The 25,010-nt window shown below is 42.6% G+C and overlaps 1 protein-coding gene and 1 long non-coding RNA gene across 5 annotated transcripts in view; one reads left to right on the top strand and one right to left on the bottom strand.

Annotated features, from left to right (window-relative positions):
- The window catches only part of LOC142495706 (uncharacterized), a 48,011-nt gene that overhangs the window by 22,185 nt on the left and 816 nt on the right, over window positions 1–25,010 (top strand). The window contains exons 2-3 of the long non-coding RNA XR_012801800.1: window positions 22,598–24,566; window positions 24,716–24,755. This is a non-coding gene — a long non-coding RNA (uncharacterized LOC142495706). The remainder of the gene's footprint in view (window positions 1–22,597; window positions 24,567–24,715; window positions 24,756–25,010) is intronic.
- LOC142495703 (uncharacterized) lies at window positions 3,946–24,044 on the bottom strand. Of its 4 annotated transcripts, none has more exons than XM_075601550.1 (6): window positions 23,891–24,044; window positions 22,917–23,001; window positions 22,593–22,661; window positions 15,313–15,375; window positions 10,050–10,154; window positions 3,946–6,562 (listed from the first exon to the last, which is right to left on the bottom strand). In XM_075601550.1, exons 3-6 carry the CDS (start codon window positions 22,627–22,629, stop codon window positions 5,220–5,222), a joined length of 1,548 nt encoding a protein of 515 aa, XP_075457665.1. In that variant the 5' UTR covers window positions 22,630–22,661; window positions 22,917–23,001; window positions 23,891–24,044; the 3' UTR covers window positions 3,946–5,219. The 4 variants fall into 4 exon arrangements, with proteins under 4 accessions (XP_075457665.1, XP_075457664.1, XP_075457666.1 ...); XM_075601549.1 differs by having other exon boundaries at window positions 22,917–23,011; window positions 23,891–24,027; XM_075601551.1 differs by lacking the exon at window positions 22,917–23,001 and having other exon boundaries at window positions 23,891–23,971.

Here is a 25,010-nt window from a genome sequence, read left to right as displayed (position 1 = left end):
CTGTCAGACTCGTCAACATGCCACCGACGAGACTAAATCCAGAGACCTGACCCAAACCCCTGCTCACCAACCAAGCTCTCAATGCATCAAACCCATACCCAGACCATAATGTTCCCACCCCTACCCACCACAATGCATTTTAACAATTACTCTACAATCTAATCTATACAGTATTTAACCCCACCTTTGTACAGCGCCCTGTTTAAGGGCGCTAAATAAATGTGGTTATAAATAAATACATATGCCATTACTTAATGCGCTAAGGTGTGCTTACTGAATACAATAGATACATACATTTCCTCAAACACAAAATCAAAATGCATATTTTTTTGATATAGTTCTTTTTTTATTTCCGTTGACAGAAATCATAAAATGATCATTGATACAGTAAGCAGATTTATATTAAGACGAGAACAATTTTAGCATCCCAAATGGTTTATTTATTTTTTTATAAAGGAAAATCCTAAAAACGTAATATATACACAAGGTAATTTCTAAAGCACAGCAAAGGAAAGAATCACAGACCGCATGAGAGGTGGTAAGGTAGAATTTAGGTCAGGAGTTGGGAGTTTTATTTTAGTATTACAGCATAGATGGTTATTTTTCCCTGTATAAATCCCCTTTACTTCTTTTAAAAAAAACTACTCCGTTTTCAAACTCAGGAAATACTATGGGTGATTTAGTTTTCTTGCCAGAAGTCTTAAAAATGTCCACCATTATGAATTCCCCAAGAGAAGACATAAAACTCAAGTTCAGCTTTCTTACCTCCATTAGGGGTGATCCCTTAACAAGCCCCCAATGAGAACAGTGTGTGTTGAATATTCTGTGGTGTATGCTTTGGAGCCCAATCTGAAAACCTTTACTTTCTTATATTTTATACTATGATACAGACATTACAGGTGGTGGAGAAGGGATTACATAGCCGAGAGCTTTTACTTTATTGCAAATCCTATATTTGCTGCTAAATTAGACAGATATTATAGAAGGAATTTACCTTAAAAATAGTGTATCTGTGAGATAGATATATCTATCTATATCAATACTGTAGTGAAGTCACTTTGCTATATAACACCGTATAAAATCATATTTTATTTTTAATTGTGCATCATTTAGTGCTAAATAGTACAAACCTTCATAAAAAAGGTGCGTCATGAAAATTAAAAGTCTAATCAAACAAATCACAGGACTACACTAATCCTGGAATATGGAATTGCTGCTAATACATATGCCCACAAAAGGACCTGGATAGGAACCTAGAAACACTGATGAGATGTGCGTTATCAGCAGCTAAATGCACGATAGCGAGGCACTGGAAACAGATAGACCCCTGACGATTAGCACAGTCAAAAACAAAATAAACAATATAATGACCATAGAAAAACTACTAGCTTAGAGGCGGACAGATATAATTGCCATCTGAGGATTTGTGAACCATGGGTTACTAAACTGTGAGCTAAACCAACTCAATACTGACTGACTTCAAAGAAGAACTGTGAAACAATGAAAATGTTAAAAATGCATGCATTTTTTTTAGGGGTTCTCCCCAAAAGAATAAATGATTCTAACATGGAAATGGATCTATCTTCCCCCACCCACTTTTGCTTTCCGTCATCCTCCTCCCTTCCCTATGAATACTCTGTAAAATCAAAAAACGATATAGAGATTATATATATATATGCAGTGTTCGACAAACCTATACATTTGCTCGCCCCGGGCGAGTGGATTTAACCCCCGGGCGAGTAAATATTGGCCCAAGCAGCACACGTTTGGTACTAGGTGGCGAGTAGATTTTTTTGTGTGGTGAGTAGATTTTTTGGTGATTTGTCAACCACTGTATATATGTATCTCTATATCGCTTTTTTTTAAACTTGTTTTCTTGATTTTACAGAGTAATCATAAGGATATATATATATCGTTATGACTTATATCCTTATGAATACTCTGTAAAATCAAGAAAACAAGTTTTAGAAAAAGCGATAGAGATATATATAATATATATATCCTTATGACTCCCTACATACAAACCATAATTTATCGGATATTAATTTTGCCGCACTGCTTTGTCATGTTGAATTTCTGATTGATGCATTTTAAATTAAAACAGAATTTTGTGTATTGTTTTATTGATAACTAGTGCTAGTAAATATAAATGAGTAATATTATTGAGAATAGCCATACTGTGAAAATACATTCTGGTAACATAATGAAACAGCCGCTGTGTTGGAACAAATAGTTGATACATAGCAACTTAATTCCGCCCATAACGTATGCAAATATTTTTAGGGTTTAGGCCAGATTCAACTCAATGGACTATTGTAGTGCAGGTTTTTTTTTTTTTTTTTTTTTTTTTGACACAAACATTTTTTTTTCATAGTAAATACCATTAACATCAGAGCTCAAAAATATTTTATTAAAACCATTTTTGACACTTAACCCCTTGGAGTACCGGAGGTGCTGCCCCAGAGAGCCACGACCCTTCGTCGCTCGCAATCCCTCCTCTGTAGAGATCACGTGATCGCGCGATCACAGATGATGGAACAAGATAGGACTAGCCCCTTCCTTCCTAATGGATCCCATTTGCGCAGAACACGATCTCCCCTACAAAAATGAGCAATAGGATTAAGATGTGGCTACATCATGGGGCCCCAGGAGTGTCAGAAACCATGACATAGTAGCCACATCTATAGGGCACTCAAAGGGTTAAAAAAAGGGGCACATTGAGAAAAATAAGGTTGGTACATAGACGCACACAAGAGCAAATACATTTGAAATGTTAACGTATACACCAAAAATACATAGCACATAGGCCAACGTCATAAGTATTAACTGTTTCATATTCATAGTAGAAGATGTTTAATAGATTTTCGAATTGAACCCTGTAAGCAAAAGCCCCATAAACGCACACTGCTCTCACTAAGGCTTTGCCTATAGTGCCGCCGATGGCGACGGCGATACAATGGGTGACGTCACCCGTTATCTTTCGCCGGTCGGCCGCATCGTGGCATTCCCGCAATTTGATTTCTTCAAGGGCCGTCACGTGACGGCCCTTGAAAAATCAAATTTTGCCGGCGGCGGGTTTGACGTCGCGTGCACTATAAGCGCACGTGGCGGCGGCAATACGTTTGTTTTCGGGCGAATTCGCGTCGCCGTAGGCACGGCCTAATTGATCAGCCCTAAAATGGAGGTAAGAACTGAGCAACCAGCCCAAAGTTTGACTCATTTGTCAGGTCTTCACTGCGGCCATATTTTACAGACCCGGCAAAAATGATTTTACTTGGATATCTCTCTGGAATTAGAAACCGCTGGAGGATTTCATAGAGAACATTTAGGATTGGAATTTAAAAAAACGGGAAAGTAAATTGGATTTCTAAAAAGATTTTATTGGACCGTGTAAGTGGGACTCTGGATTTAAACCAACCATCAAAAACAACATATTTGCATGAATCAAAGCAAGAGCTAAAAACATTTCTGACATGAAAAAAAATTATAATTATATATATATATACTGTATATATATATAAAAAGTTTTATACCAGTAATAAGACTCATCTATGCATCTTATCACTTTAATGAGCCAATTTAAAACAGATTATAGTTAATATATAAAGTTAATAATTGCTTAAATCTGATTTTTTTCAACCCTGTAATATTCCAAAAATGTATTAAGAAAAATAAAATAAAAACACGTTAGCAGGAAGTAGTTTAAAAAGCGGATGTCAGAAAATTACATGCAAGTTTAAAGTAAGTAGGATCAGATAACACAAAGTTAGCTCTGACACCACTTAAGGTGTAATGAACAGATTTGCTAGTGTTTTGATTTTTGTTGTTGTTGATATTAATAAGTATTGGGATAGCTGTAGTCTTTAAAAACTATACACACACACACACACACACACACACACACACACACACGTATTTTTGCTCAATTTTCTTTCTTATCCGTAGAGACACCATTTTATGCAACACCCAAAGACTCATTTAATGTAGATCATCTTCAACCCACAATATCCCCACGTAAAGATGATTCAAATCTCCTTATTGGCATACACAGAAAAAACATTTTTAAACTTTTTTTTCATTTACTACGATAATCACAGATTAAAAGTTCAATAAAAATATTTATGGGGAATTTTGTATTTACAAAGCTATCCAAATGCCAATTATTAAAAAAATATATACAATCATTTGTGTTAAACACGCACACACAAAAAAGGGAGTAGCTTTATCTGTCAAATTTAGTTATGGTTTAATTATTAGAACAAATAGCTAATTATTTTGGGAGGGGAGACGGAAACATGATTTTGCTCTTTATATGGAGTTCATGGGATGTTGTGTGTACATACATATATTTAAAAAAAAATTATTGGGCGCCTTATATCACAAGCCCTTCACAATTATAATTCAGATGCTTTTGTACAGCAACACACGAGGTGCAATCCTAAATGTATGCAAGGTCTAATTCCCAAGCACTCCAAAAAATCTGTGCAACTTCCAGCTGGGATGACAGTCTTAATACAGTATTTTGAATTTTTAATATTTTGAGTTTCTATTTCAACACCGTACTCACTATACCACATCTTAACTACCATACCACACTATCTTTCAGTCCGACTTCTTAACCTCTACACCATGTCTACCACCGTAACCATAACAAACCAACGCCTTTACCATTACAGTGCTCATTCTGAAATGTAAGCCTTAACCACTATACTGCACGTGTCAAATCTTTGAATTAAAGTTGCAGCCCCTCTTAGGAACACTTGTTAAAAGTGTCAAGAAAGTCAAAGCATTAAGCCACATAATACCATCTCTAGCATGTTTAATAGTATTCGAGGTCTAGGCCTAAAATCCTAAAGGAATGTAACAGGATTTTTTTTTTGTATTCTTCAACATTGCATCAACTTTCATAAAACTTGGAATAGAGTAAAATTGCAGCAAAAAACGTCATTTGCAGTGCCTGGCATAAACCTAAACAGAACAGGCAGTCATAAATCTATTGTCTGCCAGTAGGGCTTGCAATGCTGACAGAAAAGGGGCTAAAAAGATTGGTCAGTTTTTAGAAATCTCAATACGTAAGCTTTTTGTCACAAGTACAAATAAGTGGGGATTTGACCTGTGACCTGTGAATTTTGGTCCTAGGAGGGACTGCCCCTGTAAATTCCTCCCTATTCTGAATATAAAAAAACCACGCAATCCTCTATTTTGTGTCATGAATCTCTTTACATATCATCATCATCGTCTTCCTCCTCATCTTCTCCTGTCAACGGCACTCTGTGTGTTTTCTGGTGTGTGACCAGAGCGGTGTTGCGTGTAAAGGAATCGCCACACTCCACACATGTGTAAGGCTTCTCCCTTTTATGACTCTTTCGATGGGCCAGGAGATGAGACCTACGAGTGAAAGTCTTCTCGCATTTAGAACAAACATATGGCCGCTCTGCTTTGTGTGTCTTCTTGTGCGCGTTAAGATGAGACCTCCGTATGTAACGCTTACCACACACGCTACACCCAAATGGCCTCTCCCCGGTGTGCTTTGCCTGATGCTTCACCAGGGACGATCGCACTACAAAGCGTTTGCCACAATCGCATGCGAATGGCTTTTCCCCAGTGTGACTTCTCAGGTGTGTAACCAGATATGATTTCTGTGTGAAACTTTTCCCGCAGTCCTTACAAACAAAGGGCTTTTTTCCAGAGTGCGTTTTCTGGTGGCTAGCTAGGTTCGAGCTGCTAGTAAAGCATTTATCACAGTGAGGGCAGGTGTAGGGTCGCTCCCCTGTGTGTGTTCTCTGGTGCAACACTAGGTGTGAATTCCTGGTAAAGCTTTTTGAGCATATACCGCATGCATACGGTTTCTCCCCAGTATGGATTATCTGATGCCTGACATAGTTGGAGCTATCTGTGAAACTTCTCCCGCACTCAATGCAAGTATACGGTTTCACCTCATTGTGCGTTTTCTGATGCTTCACCAAACTTACGTTGCTTGTAAAGCTTTTCCCACAATCGAGGCATGGGAATGGCTTCTCTCCTGTGTGGGATCTCCTATGTATTACAAGGTAAGAGTTGCGGGTGAAACCTTTCCCGCACTCAATACAGACATATAACCTCTCCCCTGTGTGTGTTCTCTGGTGCACCACAAGATACGACCTATATATGAAGCTCTTCCCACACTCAATGCATATATAATTCTTCTGATCCTTCTGGTTTAAGTGTTTGTAGGTATATTTTGGTTTATCCCAAAAGCTTTTACCACTCTCGCTGCGTTTGTATGGCACGGCCGGGTGGGTTTTATTTACATCTACGGCTTCTGCATTCCCCGGAGTGTTCTCACTGGGATCAGAGGTTGCTTGCGTTCCTACAATTTCTTCACGATTGTTTTCAAGGGCATTTGTTGGGTTTTCTGCAGCAGGTGGTGCCGGTTCCTTTAGTGGGATTTCGGCAGTGTTTGGATCTGTGCAATTCTTCTCTGTGGGGTAATAAGCAGGGATGGTTTCTTCCATTGCCCAACCTGTGGCATATAGATCAATCCCAGAATCATCTGCTTTGTTCTGACACAAGGAACCACACCCTGTAAAAAATGTATGATTGAATGATCAGTTCAAATATACGGAAATTTAAAGTGCTCAGTAACAAATTATCAGCCATTTTTAATGATGGTTTCACAATTTGCTCGTCAATACTTTGCTGGCCCCTATAAGGGTTAAGAAAAGAAAATGTAAAAATTTTTTTCCCACATAGCGGTTTAACCAACGCCCAATGAAAGATAATGAACATACTGCTTTGTATAATTATGCAGTGTAGCTCTATACACTTCCAGGCCCTGATAATGAACATGCTGCACTGTAAAAGGATGGCGAGCATCTCCATAAGCTTATAATGAGCATGCTGCACTGTCCAATGATGACGAGTAGATCTATAAACGTCAATCACAAAAAGACAAGGATTGTTAACACACACCCCTCACTAAAAAAAAAAAAGAAGAAGAAATGTGACCATGGATGTGTTTGTCACGGGAGACCAGGCAGTTTATACCTTTTTTTCAGGATCATTCATTGAGCAAAACAGGATAGTGAACTAAATAGGCATAGACAGTGAAACACAAAATACAGAAGAAAAGCACAATTACTGGGGGTCAAAGACTAGACTGTTCTAGGTGCAGGGAACACCAAATAAGAATTTTCCCCTGACTGGGACTTAGCCCGAAATCCTCTGGTTCCCAAATCGGCGTGAAGTTCCACACGCCACCGCTCCCTTCTCTTCTGAGAACTTGGACTCTTTTTGACCGGGGGTTCCGGACCAAACTCCTGGAACTAAAATTGGCTTGCAATCCCAGCCGTGACTGCTATATTTGATTATTAGAACTTGGACGCTAAAAACAGGACTTAGAATCTGGCGGGCAGACTTTCCTGGCTTGAAATCGAAGCCGGTTGCTCTGCTATTCGCACATGAGCATCTTTGAAAAGCCCGCCCACACTTCTACCGCTAAAAATCTCCAATCGGATTGACTCAGACGTTTCTTATAGTATTTGGAGTTTCATTCACAAAATTCTACAGTCAATCATAGCGTGGGAACTTTCTCAGTAGCCAATCAGAGCAAAGCCGGTATGGAAAGCCGAGTCTGCGGGAAATCTGAAATTGCCAAGGGAGAGGTGCAAGTTTGCCACCTCTGTCCCTGGCTATCTCATGCCATCTATCCCGCTGGGTCAGGCTCCTCCAGGTCTGGCAGAACAAATGGCAGTCCGGGTGACTACCATTGTTCCCAGGACGTGGGTACTTGAGCCTTTCCCTTTTACCCAAATGGCTTTCATGCCTCTGGCATCCTATGGTTGCTTTCAACACCGATGTCCAGCAGTCTTACTGGCACCAACTTGGTAGCCCTGGCAGCCTGACCGGGCATCGGTTCTGAAAGTCTCAGCTCGTTTACAGTTCACAACAATACATTACAGCACTATCACAGTATTAATAAAAATATACTTTTAATACCTGTTTAAGTGTCTGGGTATGGGAAATAGTATAGAAAGATGCACTTTTATTTCTATCCGTCCTTATTCCCTACACACTATCTATGGGACGTAGACTGGACTCGGAATCCCCTCACAACCTCATATATGCTTGGAGCACCCATGAACCCAATACAGTTTCTGGGCTACCTGGGCATTAACTGGAGTACCCCCCTTAACCTAGGGATCACTGTGGAGGGGGAAGGGAGAACCAGGCTTATAATAAAGGTCAAGCCCACTTGGTTACCCCTGACCTGTGTTTTGGAGTCTTAGAGTGTCAGCTCTTGGCCCCGGGCATTGTGTATGCATTACTGTGACTGTGTGCAAAATATGAGACAATTGCCGTTTGTGTTTTACCGTTTGCAGAGGTGCTGGAATGCCCTGCTTCAGCACAGAGCAGGAAAAGGTAAAAATGGGACACAAGGGGTATATCCCCACACTCCAGCCAGGTATAAAAAGGAGGTTTGTTTGATTAAAATAGGGTTCAGGGGGGAAATCATATAATGTATGAAGTATGGTAACAATGTTTTTGAATAAGGGAAAAGAGAATGGGGGTTTTAACCATCCCCCAAGCTTGATATGTTTGAAGGAATGTCCTAGTGTTCTATTTTTTTGTATGCAAACGATTATGTTCTATTTTTTTGTATGCAAACGATTAGGAGAGACATGTAGACTGTTATGATTTTATTAATAGTACCATGGGTGTAAAAGCATAATCGGGCATGGCCCTTGTGTAGGTTACAGTTATGTGAGGTGGGGAGATTTACATGACAGGCAGGGGACAGAATACATTAAAAGATTCACCCTGCTAGGTTATGACCCACCATTCCGAAGGCCTGGCTTTTAAGGGACCTGGGGAGATGCCTTCCAGGATGTATACAAGAGTTAGAGCTTCAAAGGGGTTTAAACAGCTGGCCAGCAACTGGGGGGATTCTTTGACTAGAACCAGATATTCTGTCACTGAGCAAAGGGGGTTTGGCCGGGTGGTATTATAAGCTGGTGCAGGCCATGGGGAAGTTGTTCTCTACTGTAACATCAAGAAGGAGGGGGTGGGGTGAAAAGGAGTTTTATCACCATCACAGATTTGAACCCCGCTCAAGATTCATCAGTTCTAAGAGTTCCATCTAAGAGTTTCATCAGTTCCATCTTGTGTGATTCACCTGAGATTCAGTCCCATTTGAGAAGTTCCAGCTCTTGAGTAAATCATCTAAATTTCTCAGAGGCTAAATGACCGGAATTCAACAGCAAGAGGCCACAGGAATGAAAAGTGGCCTGGAATATTTTGCTGTGTGTTTGCAATTAGGAAAGATTAGTTTTGTAATCCCAGTTTCTAAAGTGTGTCTTTTTACTGTATTTTTGTGTAACATAGTTGTGTGCGTTCATTAGGTAAATAAACGCAATTTATTTTTATCTCTCTGCTTGCTCAATCAATGATCCCGGTAATTAAAAGTGTTAATAAGCTGGGTCCATCGTGACAATCACCACAGTTACAGGACCATTTTCATCCCTGTGCCCCATTTACCTTTCTGGGCTATGCTGAAGCAGGGAACCCAAGCGGCGAGTCGTGCAAGCGTTTTCAAGGGGAGATATTGCTGTGATAATGTACTTGTATGTATCCGAGAATCAGGCATAATACCCAGGTACATTTTATGGGGAAACGACAACTCCGTACCCAGACTACCTAGGCACATTCAGACAACAATTTCTCCGCAAAACTCCCCTTGAAACTCATGCCCTAGCAATCCCTGCTCGCCGACATGCCGGAAAGATAAAGACACAAAAAATACTTTATTAACGGAAAGTACATGTAAAGTATTCATTGTTACTGGGTCCAAGAGCCAACACTCCTGAACCCTTATATACGGATCAGGGGTAACCATTCATGGGGGTAACCATTCATGGGCTTGACCTTTGAGAGCCTGGTTACCCCTGATCCGTCACAATGTTACAGGGTAACATTTTTTACTTCTACTAATCCTTAGCGAAGGACAGTTGTTCATTCTGCGTAAATAGCACTAGTTACTCCATTTTCTTCACCCAAGCTTAATGACTCACCATCGCCAGGATTTGGATGGATTTCTCTCTCTTGACCCCCCTGGTGAGTCTCGACACCAAGCGTCCCCCCTCCAAGCATCTTTCCAGGCTCCACATTGAGACAACCTGTTTATAAAGACAACACATTAATATAATACACAGGGTTTCATTTTTCTCATTAGGCAGATACATTACTGTATATATTTACCTAGATGTAGCAGGTAGCCTATGGATTTTTGGTGCAGAAATTTTGTACCTAAAACTAGAAGTAGTTTGGGCAGTAACAAAACATTTCCCACGATAACGAGATTACGAAATGTACCAAGATACTGATATTTATCGAAATAAATGTCTGCTCAGCAGAAATAACATACATCCACTTTTAAATCTCGAGTTTGAAAACAATTGCTTCAGCAATGCCCGGAAAGGTAAATGTGGTACAGGGATGAAAAGTGTCCCTGTAACTGAGGGGATCCTTGGTTAAGGGGGGTACCCCAGTTAATGCCCAGGTAGCCCAGAACCTATATTGGGTTCATGGGTGCTCCAACCGTAAATAAGGTTGCGAGGGAACCCTCAGGGTCCAGTCTAAGTCCAATAGAGAGTGTGTGGGGAATACAGGTTGATAGAAAATAAAATATAATTTCTATTCTAATCCCCATACCCAGGACTTAGGAATGTATTAAAGTCTCTTTTTATTAATACACTAGCTGATATACCCGGCGTTGCCCGGGATATAATGTTCTCGCTCCCCCTCCCTCCCATCAACTCCCTTCCACTCTCTTCCCCCCCTCTTCACAGCTCTGCCCCCCCTGTTAAGAGCTGCGTTCCCTCCCCCCCCCCCCGTTCACAGCTCCGCTCCCCCCGTGTGTTTGGCAGCTGAGCTGACTGAGGGGGGAAGTGTGTGTGCGTGTGTGTCAGTGTGTGTGTGTGTGTGTGTGTGTGTGTCAGTCAGTGTGTGTGTGTGTGTCAGTCAGTGTGTGTGTGTCAGTCAGTGTGTGTGTGTGTGTCAGTCAGTGTGTGTGTGTGTGTGTCAGTCAATGTGTGTGTGTGTGTCAGTCAGTGTGTGTGTGTGTGAGAGTCAGTGTGTGTGTGTGAGTCAGTGTGTGTGTGTGAGTCAGTGTGTGTGTGTGTGTGTGTGTGAGTCAGTGTGTGTGTGTGTGTGAGTCAGTGTGTGTGTGTCAGTCAGTGTGTGTGTGTCAGTCAGTGTGTGTGTGTCAGTCAGTGTGTCAGTGAGTGTGTGTCAGTCAGTGTGTGTCAGTCAGTCAGTCAGTGTGTCAGTCAGTCAGTGTGTCAGTCAGTCAGTGTGTCAGTCAGTCAGTGTGTCAGTCAGTGTGTATTTATGTGTGGGCTTCCCCCCCCCTCTCCTGACTCCCCCCCTGCTGACTGGCGGTGGCGCGCTAGTGTCGGCGGCGGGTGGCAGGTGAGGCGCTGCTGAGAGAGAGTGGGGGGTGGTGGGGCAGAGGGGACTGGCGGCGGTTGCCCCCCCCTCACGGAGCTGTGTCGGCGGCGGGTGGGGAGTTGAGGCGCTGCTGAGAGACGGTGTGGTGGGGCAGAGGCGGCTGTCGGCGGAAGTGGTGTTGTCCATCCCCCCAGCGAGGAGCTGTGTCGGCGGCGGGTGGGGAGGTGAGGCGCTGCTGACAGTCGGTGGGGGGTGGTGGCTGTGGTGTGTGTGTTTGCGGGTGTGAGGTGAGGGTGGTGTGAGCGGAGGAGGCTGCTCACGGTGTGCGGTGATGGTCAGAGGCGCACGCGGTCACGGTGTGAGGAGGCTGTGAGTGTGAGTGTGTGTCTTTTCTCTCTGCCTGGCTCCTCCCTGCGTGACCCGCAGGCAAATGAGCTGTCGAGCACAAATTCACACACAAACATTATTTCAGTCTTATATATATATAGATTGAAGTGTTCTGTAATGAGCTGGGACTTTCGGAAACCGATGTTCAGACAGGCTGCCAGGACTACCAAATTGGTGCCAGTAAGTCTGCTGGACATCAGAATTGAAAGCACCCAGAAGATGTCAGAGGTGTGAAAGCCATTTGGGTAGCAGGGAAAGGCTCAAGTACCCACGTCCTGGGAACAATGGTAGTCATCCGAGCTGCCATTTGTTCTGCCAGACCTGGGGGAGCCTGACCCAGCGAGTGGCATGAGATAGCCAGGGACAGAGGTGGCAAACATGCACATGTCCCATGGCAATTTCAGATTTCCCGCAGACCCGGCTTTCCATACCGGCTTCACTCTGATTGGCTGCTGAGAAAGTTCCCACGCTGTGATTGGCTGTAGTATTTTGTGAATGAAGCTCAGAAATACTATAAGAAGCCGTAAGCCAATCAGATTGTAGATCCCCAGTAGAAAGAGCTTTTCAAAAGTTCTCTTGCGCGAATAGCAGAGCACCGGCTTCAGTTTAACATGAGATGCCTGCCCGAAAAGTTTCTAAGTCTCACTTTTTGCACCCAAGTCCTAATAATTGAACGTAGCGATCACGGCTGGGATTGCAGGCCGATTTTAGTTCCAGGAATTTAGTACTAACCCCGGGTCAAAAAAGTCCAAAGTTCTCAGAAGAGAAGGGAGCGGTGGCATGTGGGAACTTCACGCCGATTTGGGAACCAGAGGATTACAGGCTAAGTCCCGGTCAAGGGAAAACTCTTATTTAGAGTTCCCTGCATCTAGTTTTCGACCCCCAGACCCCCAGTAAGTGTGCTTTTTGTCTGTATTTTGTGTTTCACTGTGTGTATGCCTATTTCTGTGAATAAACTACAATTTATTTCACTATCCTGTTTTGCTCAATGAATGATCCTGGTAAATAGGTGTAAACTGTCTGGTCTCCCGTGACACAGGCTATCTAATAAAGGTTAAGCCCTCTAGTTACTCCTGAACTAGGGCTTTCCTGATAGCTACAGAAGCACCATAAGGCCAAGTCCCCGGTGCCTGCCCGAGCGCACGCTATGGCGAGAGCTGCAGGGACAAGAACCGCCCCTCAATGGGACCGGACCAACTAGCTCCCATGGCCGTCACATCGCACGGCCAGTTTTTCCTGAAGACAGTCAAATTGTCTTCAGTAGTGGCGACAAGCGCAGTGGCCATGCCCCCGGCGGTTGAGCCAATGAGGGCGAACCTGCCGGGGGACGTCATGGCCACGCCCCATCTTTCTCCCTGCACAGACTGGGGAACACAGCTGCACGCGCCACTAGCCTGGCAGGCACGCATGCAGCACAGACACTGGGGTTGTAGCCTAAGCCAGTGACCAGGGATAATACATGTTGAAAATAAAGTGACCCCTGCTTTTTTCTGCTTTCATATTCTCTTGGCCCTAGAACTGTGAGATTTCTTGTGTGTCAGTTTTAGGGGGGATATTTGGGTAGAAATACAATTACAGACAGTCCTCGATTATCCAACGGAATCCGTTCTGGACGTAGCGTTGGATAGCGAAACTGTTGTAAAGTGAGTCCCATGTTAATCAGTGGCGGTGAGCGTTGGATAACGCATTCTGCCGTCAAAAAACGGCCCATAGGGTTGCATTGTAAAGCGTTGGATATGCCATTCGTTGTAAAGTGAAACGTTGGATAGCAAGGACTACCTGTATTTTGTTTGCAGGAGTTCGGGGGCCGAAGTTACCGGTAGTCCTTTAATTCTCCCCGGCGAGCGGCATGATTTGCCGGTACGCGGGGTGAATTTCACTGAGGCAACCCAGTGTCCCCCAGACTCCTGGATTTCGATCCCAAATATCCCAAATCCCTTATAAGTATAAGGCTCCCCAATATGTATACTTTATTAAAGTGTACTTTGTAATGTTTTAAACATTTGTTAGAAGACTCTATACAGTAAGGGCATCTGCATAGACGCCAGCATGTCTATATAGAGTCCGTAGTTCTAAGAGGAGAGGATGTCCATAGGTGAGAAGAACGTTTGGTGAGCGAGGAAGGGCGAATTGCCAGGTCCGGAGAACAAAGGGCACCCTGTGGGGACACCTTTTGCATCTGCCAGACTTGGTGGAGCCTGCCCAGCGGGTTGCAATGAGTTAGCTGGGGGAGATACAGCTTGTAGGCGCTTCTCCAATTGGCTAAATCATATTTCCCGCTAACACGGCTTTTCGAGCCGGCTTGGCACGCTTCCTCCTTTGATGTCAGCCAAGAGACAAGCCCGTTTCTATTGGCTAGTGGGATAGGGTTCCCACACTCTGATTGGTCGCTCCTCCTACCTCCATGCTAAGGCTAGCTTAGCGGAGTTTATGTAAGGGGATGGCCGAGGCAGAGAACCAGACCATCCAGTGACTTGTGTCAATGAAGTTTGGCCGGGCTTTTCAAAGTTGCTCTGTTGCAAATAGCAGAGCAATTAGTTTTGTTTTGAAGTTAGGAAAGTCTGCCAAGCAGAGACTAAGTCCTGTCTTTTGCCGCCAAGTTCTACAAATCGAATGTAGCGGTCGGGATTTGTTGCCGAAATCAGTTCCAGGACGCCTTGGACGAGGTCCCGGTCAGGGTAAGCCCTTGCAAGCGGGCGCCCTGCACCTACGAAAGGATAGATTTCATCCTCCAGACCCCAGTAAGTGTGTATATTTCTGTCTTTTGTATTTCTGTTGTTTCCGAGGTTTTTATCCAAATAAACACCATTTTATTTCACTACTGTGTTTTCCCTATTGAATAATCCCGGTCTAAATTTCTTAAAAGACCTGGTCTCCCGTGACAAGGGTGAAGGGAATTGTATTCATATTCATATATTTATACAAAAGTCTGTGCAGAAAAAAAAAACATGTGGTACGCCGTACCCACTAGTATCATCACACTTCGACCCCTGTTCATCTGTCAGCAACTTTTGTGATATGGTTCTCTTCCTTCTCCCTCCTTTCTAGAGGCACCAACGCAAAAGAACATGCACCAGGAAGGAAGAGGGAAGGAGAAGTGTGAAGAACTGAAGACTGTACACACCTCCTTCCCAACAAGCACATCCCCCTCCTGCCCTGGGAGGATCACTTTGCCATGTGTCTGCCCTCTGCATCCATCCCCCAATGTTTCGGCATAGTAAGGAGTAAGAGTTATATTGATTTTAAAAACGTAACTTATTGAATAACACATTGAACCGCAACGTCTCCGTGCACATCCAGCACCTTAAGTGACAACACAAATTCAACATAACCCCTTTATGGACTACTCAAAAGAAAATAACCATGTCTCAATTCATTGCACATTTCATTCAGTAGCGTTCTACTGGTACAACACTGAAAGTGCGAGCTGATATTTAACACAGGAGTGTGTCGCTAATTTTTTGTGGGAGTGTATGTATTTTTTTTTTTGCACATTACCTGAACCAGAGAGTCCGTCTGAGACGAGCCAAGGTCCCCCAACTTCCAGCAACCCTTCGTTTCCTAAGATGTAAACAGTTTTATCCACCGGGCAAAAAGAAGCAAACAAAAAAACAAAACAAATAAGAATTTTTTTTTTTTTTTTTAAATACCACAATTATCTCAGGAACTGTGATGTCCCCAGATCAGCATCTGGGGATACTGGTTCAGGTACATCCAAAATAAAAACAAAAAATGCTGCTTTTAACACCTCTGACCTATTGTGTCTGATTAACACTTTCGTACGGGTTCTTCCGAGACTGACTACGATTGCTTGGGGTAGCAATCACGTTGTCGTGTCAGCCAATAGAAAAAGGAAGGGGCTTCCCATCTATTCTTTTCCCATTGCATTCCCTGCTCCAAGATTTCCCCCCCCCCCCACCCTCTGAAAATTAGCAATTATCACATGACATCCTACGGACCCCCAGAGAGTCGTCCCATATGACGTTAAGGGGATGCCATAAAGAGAATCTGCTAGGTGATCCCCCTCAACTGTGCCAATAACAAAGATTTGGATGCTTTCACTTATGGGGAAATGAATTACAAGTTGCTTTTCTTTGGTGGCCTCTTAAGGTTTTCTTTACCCTTAACCCACCCTGTACTGATCAAAGAACCAATAAAGATCACAGGATGGGAAGACAGGGAGCTGTGTGTGTTTAACAAGATTTTCCCCACAAACATTTCAGGCAGGGAATCTTTGTTGAAAACAATGTAAATTTATGAGAAGAGACCACTGCCCACTTTGCCTCACAATGTCTCAAATTCGCTCAATTCAATGTAATCTTGGACATAAATACAAAATGTTATTGCCCTGAATCTCCCAAGTACATTGCTCCTAAATATGTAAAGGTTTGCATACTGTTTTGGCCAATACGGTACGATTGTGTAAGGCACTTTACAACTCAATATTTAAGGGCTGAAAAAAGTGCACTCCATTATTGGCAAGGCAAAAGTAGCCCCTTTGACGGTGAAGGGGTAACCAGGCCATCAATAAAGGTGTTATGCTCGGCTGGTTACCTCTGATCCATTTTGGGGTTTTAGAGTGTCAGCTCTTGGACCTGTTTATTGTATCTGCAATATATGTAATTGTGTGACAAAGAATTTTCTGTGTTTTACCTTTCCAGGTGTGCCAGCAAGCAGAGATTGCTAGGCTATGAGTTGCAAGGGTTTTTTTAAGGAGAAAGCGTTGTCAGAATGTGCCTAGGTAGCGGGGTTCCAGAGTTGCTGGATACCCAAAATGCCCAAAAATGTACACGGGAATCAGGTCGGATTCTCGGCTACAATGACACATTGCTCCGGCAAAATCTCCTCTTGAAAACGCTTGCGTGACTCACCGATAGGACTCCCTGCTTCAGCACAGACCAGAAAGGTAAATGAGGCATAGAGGTGCAAAGCATCCCTGAAACAGTAACGGGGTCCCTAGTATAAGGGGGGATGCCCAGTTAATGCCCTGATCACCCAGAACCTGGTATAGGGGTTCTGGGGGTACTCCAACCATAGATGAGGTTGCCAGAGTTTTAACAATCTATGTCCAGTTTTCAGTGTGTGGGGATAAGGTTTGTGAAAATGAACCTGTATGCTTTTTCATTCTATTCCCTATAACCAAAGGACTTAAAAAAATTATGTGAAAGTACCTTTTTATTAAACTGTATAAACGTACATGATTGTGCATGGTATATGAGCTGGGGAACCAGGTCCACGGTTCCAAGAGACCATGCGGCTACCAAGCTTGGTGCCACCAAGTCTGCTTGGGTCCCGAACATGAAAGCCTCAGGAGGTTGCCAAGGTGTGAAAGCCATTTGGGCACCCGGTCTGGGTTCAAGTACTCACGTCCTGGGATGAATGGAAGTAATCGGACCACCATTTGCCCCAGACCAGACTGTGAAGAGCCTAACCCAGCGGGTGGCTTCTGACTGACAAGTGGCAGAGGTGCCAGGTTGGCGCATAACCTTGTCAGAATCTGAATCCATGCTTGCCCGGCTCAGATAGACTGGCAGCGCTCCGATAGGCTGGTAGGATTCTTCCCACGCTTGGATTGGCTGTAGTATTTCATGAATGAACTCTGAAATACTAGAAGAAACCCTCAGCCAATCCGGAACAGAGATTCTCACAGATTATGCACCAAGACAGCAGCGGCAAACTCGAAATCACCAAAAGATGCTCTGAGAGAAATAGCAGCGAGATGGCTTCAGAAATTTCAAGGCGAGAAATTTTCTAAGTCCCACTTTTCGGGGCCAAGTTCTGAGAATAGAATGTAGAGGTCGTGGCTGGGATTGCAAGCCGAAAAGAGTACCAGGACGTTTGGTACTATCTCCCAGTCAAGGGATTTTGGCAGCTCCGGAGCAGATACAGTGGTGGCGTCAGGAACTTCATGCCGATTTGAGTTCCAGGACATTTCGGGACAAGTCCCGGTCAAACTAAAGATTTGTTTTACTTCTTATTTCACATAGTAAAGTCTAGTTTTTTTAGCCCAGGCCCCCAGTAAGTGTGTTTTCTCTTGTATTTTGTAATCCACTGTGTGTACGTCTGTTTCCATAGAATAAATTACAATTTGTTTTACCATCTTGTTTTGCTCAGTGAATGATCCTGGTAAAAAGGTGTAAATACCTGGACTTCCCGTGACAGCTCCTAGCATAAATAGATCCCCCCCAAAAAGACATACTCCAAGGGTACACGCCACAAGAAATTTAGACATGGGTAACATATGTCCCCCCCAATATTTCTAGCTGGGAATCTTTGTTGAAACCGCGTAATATTATAAGAAAAATATATCAAGATTACTAATCTAGATTTTGCAAAGGCTTTTGATAATGTTGATCATGTTATCTTGCTCAACAAACTCCAGAGCTCTGGAATAGGGAAGCATTCTTTAAACTGGTTTCATTCCTACCCATCAGGTAGATCCCAAAATGTGTATCTCAGGCTCTAACTCCAACCCTTTGAATATCACCTGTGGTGTCTCTCAAGGCTCCGTTCTGGGGCCCCTACTCTTCTCAGTGTTCATCAATGATCTTCCTACAGCTTTTAAGGGAGCCTCATTACACATGTATGCAGATGACACAATCTTATATGCAAACAGCCCTAGCCCCACCAACCTTAAACACATACATCAATCTGACTTGAGACTAGAAAATTGGATTTCCCAAAACAAACTGTTTTTAAACACTGACAAGATTAACAATGGTAATTGTGACCAAGGCTACATTTTTAAAAGATTCAAATGACTGAGCTCCAGATCAGAACCAACGCTAATACCACCCTAACTCCTGTTACTGGTTTTAAATACTTGGGCATATGTTTTGACTCCTATTTAACATTTGGGATGCACATTGATACCGTGACATCCAAAACCTATACCAAACTAAGTGTACTTTATAGGAACAAATCCTCCCTAAGTTTTCTGGTCAAAAAGCGTATCGCACAGCAGATGCCAATGCCAATTATCGACTATGGGGAGATAATATATGGCTCAGCACCCCGAACCCACCGTAGCAAACTTCATACCCTCACAATTCAATATGCCTTTTTGTTCTCCAATGCAACTACAAAACACATCACTGTGAAATGCTCAAAGAACTAGATTGGTTATCACTTGAGTGTAGGCTCAAAGTTCATCTTTCCTGTATTGCCTTCAAATACTTTCTGGGCAAGCTCCTCACCCCTACCATATGCAGCACTTATCTGAGATCTGACTCCAAAAGACTGTTCATGGTCCCAAGGCTCAACAAAAGTATCCGGCCGCTCCTCCTTCTCTTACCGTACACCTCACAACTGGACAATCTACCAGAGACTCTCACAGCCGCCACCAATGTAAATTCTTTCAAAACTAAAGCTGTCTCATTTTAAACTGGTCTGTAACCGTGACATACGCCTATAATATATATGATCTCTTACTGTGCATGCAAGGTTTTGTATATAATGTAGAACCTGCTCACTTAATGTAACTACAGCAGGGCCCCTGGTATAAGGCGGGTTCCGTTCCAGAGGCCCGCCGTTAAGTGAAAATCGCCTGAAAGCAGATCCGGCGATTTTCACTTCTGCGCATGCGCAAACCGGCATTTTTGCAGTTCTGCACATGTGCAACCTATGGTATGCGCGCGCAACCTGCGGTCTACGCATGCGCGCCGGGCGCACCCGCCCGTTCTGCACATGCGCAGATGGCGACCCCCTTCTATAAACGGAACGCCGGATAACGGAGAACCGAGAAGCGGGGCCCTGCTGTATGTATTTGTAACCATGTATTTGTCATCATAACTCTGTGCCTAGGACATACTTGAAAACGAGAGGTAACTCTCAATGTATTACTTCCTGGTAAAACATTTTATATATAAGTAATCTCAGATGTTGACATCCTTGGCAAGGCAAACCATACCACACTAAAGTATATCTTTTCTGAAAGCACACACCCAATGAAGTACAGACAGGGGTATTTTGTCTTTCTGAATGGGCCTTAAGTTGACCAGCAGGTGCTCCATTTATTTAAAGCCCACTGCTTGGAGCAGGGGGGCCGGGGGTACAGGACATACATAGGGAACTCAAGGGGTTAAACAGAGCACTGCCATTGGTACACTTTGGTCCTAAGAGGAATTGGTCCCTTAAATTGGGTGTAGTCTGATGCCCTGAAAACGCAAAATAAATAAAATAATAGCTCCTGCCTCTACCATAACACTGATCAGGCAGAAGCCTGTAGGAGCTTTGTAGATATTTTATTTTTGGCTCATAATTTAGGGCTGAAAGCGTGGCTCAGTGAGTAAAGACAGACTCTGAAAACAATTACATTAACTTTGAACCAGGGGGGAACTTGCGTGTGACCTTGGGCAAGTCACTTTACCTCAGGCACCAAAATAATCATATTGCAAGTTCTACGGGGCAGGGATTCTTGCCTGCAAAAGCCTTTTACACGGTCAGCAGTATACAAAGAAAAATTATCATATTTTCGGAACTAAACCGTTTTGACAAAGCAGCAAAAGGGGCAAAACTAGAGACTACTCGTATATTCCATGTATAATACGGGGAAGAAATCTTACCAACAAGAAACTAGTGCGTCGTCTTCCAGATAAGGGCTTGTTGGCCACGCGAAAAATATGTGAAGTAAAGAAATACAAATAATGATGTAGCCAATAGTGAAAGTGAACTATTTATCTAAAAGAATGTGTTGGTCCCACTCACAGATTTCTTCTAATTAGAATAGCATATCAGAGATCCACCTCTCTCTGATGGGAGCACTGTAATGGTCCCACATCTGAAGGATGTGTCTTTCAGTCCAGTGTTTTCTAGAAAAGTAAAGAGAACTCACAATAGTGTAGTATATCCAATAGAAATCTGTATTGCACAAAAACAGATTACGAAATTTTCACTTACATTTCATACATATGTATCATTCATTGGAGAGGACTGGTTGACGACCCCTGGCGCTCTGCCGGTCTCTGCCTGCTACCTCCTTTGCATCCACATACGTCACTTCCTGTGACGGCTCTAATCAGGGCGGAAGTAGTCTCTCTGGTCACTCGGCTGCCAGTATTTGGATCTCAAGTCCTCCCAGGAACAGATTCAACACGTTTCGCTAGGCTTCGTCAGGAATCATGTACCCCATTACCTTATTTCACTATTTATAGCCAATATGAAGATAGACTTTGTACATTTGTTAATTGATACGGTATTTAATAGGAGTTTCCCTTTCAATATTTAGAGTTGCATCAAGCGTCGTTATGATTTTAGGATTAGCTTTGTAATAAATTATATTATAGTATGTGTGTTAATTATAATGTTATGTGCAGATCATTTATCTGCTTATAATAACATATGTAGAAATCATAGGACTATTATAGCCAGTATTATTGTTGTATTGTATTTATCTATCACAATTGATTATTTGCTGCTTTCATTGCTGCTTTCCCCATGTCCTTCTCCCTTTTTTTGATTAGCCGTTATGTGTTGAACGGCAGAGTATGCAATATACTTGAATCGCCACTTACATCTTTATAAAGTACTCTTTTAAAAAATTGATTGATAGATTAGAGCAAGGCATTGGCTATAAATAGTGAAATAAGGTAATGGGGTACATGATTCTAGATGAAGCCTAGCGAAACGCGTTGAATCTCTTCCTGGGAGGACTTGAGATCCAAGTACTGGCAGCCGAGTGACCAGAGAGACTACTTCCGCCCTGATTAGAGAAGTCACAGGAAGTGACGTATGCGGATGCAAAGGAGGTAGCAGGCAGAGACCGGCAGAGCGCCAGGGATCGTCAACTAGTTCTCTCCAATGAATGAAACCCTCTCCACATGTATGAAATGTGAATGAAAATGTTGTAATCTGTTTTTGTGCAATACAGATTTCTATTGGATATACTACACTATTGTGAGTTCTCTTTACTTTTCTAGAAAACACTGGACTGAAAGACACATCCTTCAGATGTGGGACCATTACAGTGTTCCCATCAGAGAGAGGTGGATCTCTGATATGCTATTCTAATTAGAAGAAATCTGTGAGTGGGACCAACACATTCTTTTAGATAAATAGTTCACTTTCACTATTGGCTACACCATTATTTTTATTTCTTTACTTCACATATTCTCCACATGACCAACAAGCGCTCTCCTTATCTGGAAGACGACGCACTACGTTGGGACCGGAGAACGGTCCAACTCAAGGGTTTAGAGTTGCTTTATTTTTACCTCACATGTTATATATATGTAACAATGGTTTTTCGGACAAAAGGTGACATTGTGTGCTCATTTGCATGTCATTTCCCAGAATCCCTTGCTGCAGCGGAAGTGCTGTATGCTGGGGATAATGGTGAAAGGCAGGGTTGCAGACCTGCCTAAGACATGTGAATGTGCTAACAAGTGATATAGAGATATATATACATATATATATATATATATACACACAGTATGTATATATTTATTTTTTCACATTTATTTGGTGAAGGTTAGATATATTATTGCATTTGAGATATTTGTATTTTTCATATTTCATTGTACATTGATACATTATATATATTTGGGTAATAACACTTCATTTTTATTGGTTGCACTTTGCAATTTAAAAACCTATTAGTTGTAGAAGCGTCCAGTTACACCCCTCTTTTAACAAGAAACTAGTCGAGGAGAACTCTTACCGGTTATCGTTTCTCACTCCAGAATACTTTGGTGCATTATAACCAAATTAGAAATATGATTTTTTTTAGATTCTATTCACGAGAATGACATGAGCCTAACCATCACATTTATTCCCTTTACCATAGGAATCGGGGGCCTTCTCCATCGTGCCATCCATCTGTAAACTCCTATCTTCCTGGTAAGTCGGTCCTGAAACACAAATAAATCATTGTTATGGGTAGTGCTACACAATGTTTGGAGACATGTATGTGCATGTACACACACACAAACACGGCTGGTAAAATGTGATCGTGCCAGAGCAAGCGTTATTTACCACCGGGTGCAAGGGCAAGACAAGAGGGGAACATGAGGAGGGCAGAGGAGAGAGGAGAGGGATCTGGCTAGTGCACAGTGATTGTCATTTTTCAGCCACATGCGTGACATTCATGGTCACCCTCTCCTGACCTTGGTGTATCCAAAGAGTGAGTCCAATCTTCCTCCTCCCTCCCTACTGTTTCTTGTTAGAGCACCCCCAGAAGGGAGATCGTGGCTGAGGGATACTCCAGATGTGCGACAGCCAGTGTGGATATCCAGGGAGAGTGAGAATGCAAGGAGTGTAACAGGGAGACACCAGTTGGATGCAGGTGGTGGTAATAGATGCAGAATGAGGGGGGAAAAAAGAGGAAACAATTAAACAACAAGATACGAGACAAATCACATGTATTTACAGGTGTATTTAAATAATTTTGCCTGGCTAGTACAAATTGTTTCTGGGTAATACACAACCTGCCTATTTTTCCAGGTGTGTGTGTGTATTATATTTTTTACATAACAAAGCCCTATACTGTATATAGACCCATAAAAAAAATACTTGAATTATTTTTCTAATACCCCAAAGACATATCACACAGACTATAAAACACATGCAGCTCTCATTGGGGGCTCATTAAGGGATCACAGATTAGACAGGAGGCGTTTTAGCAAGTAAAAAGTACTGCAGATATGCTCAGTATTTCATACACAATTATAATTTACAGGGAATTGGTAATGCAGATTTAAGTTCTAAGAGCTTGTTTGAAGTATATAGAGATACTCATCACCACTATATAGTGCAACATGTTTACCATCAGGGGGTTGAAGTGTAAAGAAATACTCTGTATTAGTATGCAGTGCGGCATGTTCATTTTCAGGGGGAGGACATGTATAAAGTCAGAATAATTATACAGTGCAGTATGTTCATTATCAGAGACTGGAGTGTATAGAGATACTCAGCATCATTATATACTGCAGCATGTTCATTACCAGGGAGACGTCATGTATCCACCTTAAAACCCCATACTTTTGGACACTAGCTCATAGAAAAAACACATATACATATATAAAAAAATATTCCCACATCCACCCAAACTTGCACAGATTCGCATTATAAAAGCCATTACCTGCTATTGATGAGCAGCCTTTGTGCTAGCAGACATGTGGGAGGCCACAGCAAACCTGAGAGCAAAGGACTCTGGGAGGTGTGGTCCTGCTGTTAAATGGAGGATTAACATTGGCCAATAAGACTAGGGAAAGCCATTGTTATTCTGGGAGTTGTGGTCCTCCTGATCTGATCTGTAGGTAAAACAACAGTCTGAAAACTACGATTCCCGGCATTCTTTGCAGAGAAGAGCTCGCGTAAAACAGGCCTAACGGAGTGGACTTCTAACCTGTCCAATGACAATCTAGCGACCCCGATGGATGCTGGGAGTTGTAGTCCCGATGAGCTAATAAAGAATCTATGACCCAACGGGATCCTGGGAGTTGTTGTTTTATCTTATCTAAATCGCTTTTTTACTAATGCATGTAAAAAAGGAATGGAACCTCAACTCCCAGGAATACTCTGTCACTAGACGAGATCACATGGTACAAGGAACCTACTTAATCTTTAATTTTTTCCAATGGGCAAAACTGAGGATGCTGGGAAATGTGGACATGGTAACGGTATTACTTCTAGAATTTAGGAAGAAGAAAAATTACAACTTCCAGCATGTTCTCTGCCTAAAGGCAAGTAAATGGCAGGCGCAGCAGCCAATCTTTGGGAGGCGGCGGCGGACTGTGCATCTGAATACACAGAAGGTATGTGTATATATAAATAAAAAATTAAATACGGTATTTGACTATTCTAAATCAACAAATAATGTCTAAAATATGTATTTATAGTGCAGAGTAAATGTGTGCATCAGTATTAGGTGATACCTTCTCTTTTTTTTTTGGACTGACAATAGATATAAGACAAGCTTTCCGAGACTTCTCTCTCTTCCTCAGGTCAGTAATAATGATTTACAAGGATTCCATGAGCTTGAGGCCCGTAATATAGTGAGCGCGCTTGCTCCGCCGTGCGCGCTGCACTTATAATTGGCTGTAGTTAGCTAGGCGTTCTATACTAGGGCCGCGCGTTCGGCAGTGAGCGTGGAGCTGGCCGATCTGGGAAAAGTATGTTTTTGCGCGTGCGCGTGTGTGTGTGTGTGTATATTTATATATGTATGTTGCACATTTTAATAAATTATTTATTCTCACGTC

The sequence above is a fragment of the Ascaphus truei genome, chromosome 5, assembly GCF_040206685.1.
Source record: "Ascaphus truei isolate aAscTru1 chromosome 5, aAscTru1.hap1, whole genome shotgun sequence".
Classification (NCBI taxonomy): Eukaryota; Metazoa; Chordata; class Amphibia; order Anura; family Ascaphidae; genus Ascaphus; species Ascaphus truei.
The sequence above is the reverse complement of the archived record's forward strand: the minus strand, read 5'-3'. Positions and strand labels throughout refer to the sequence as shown.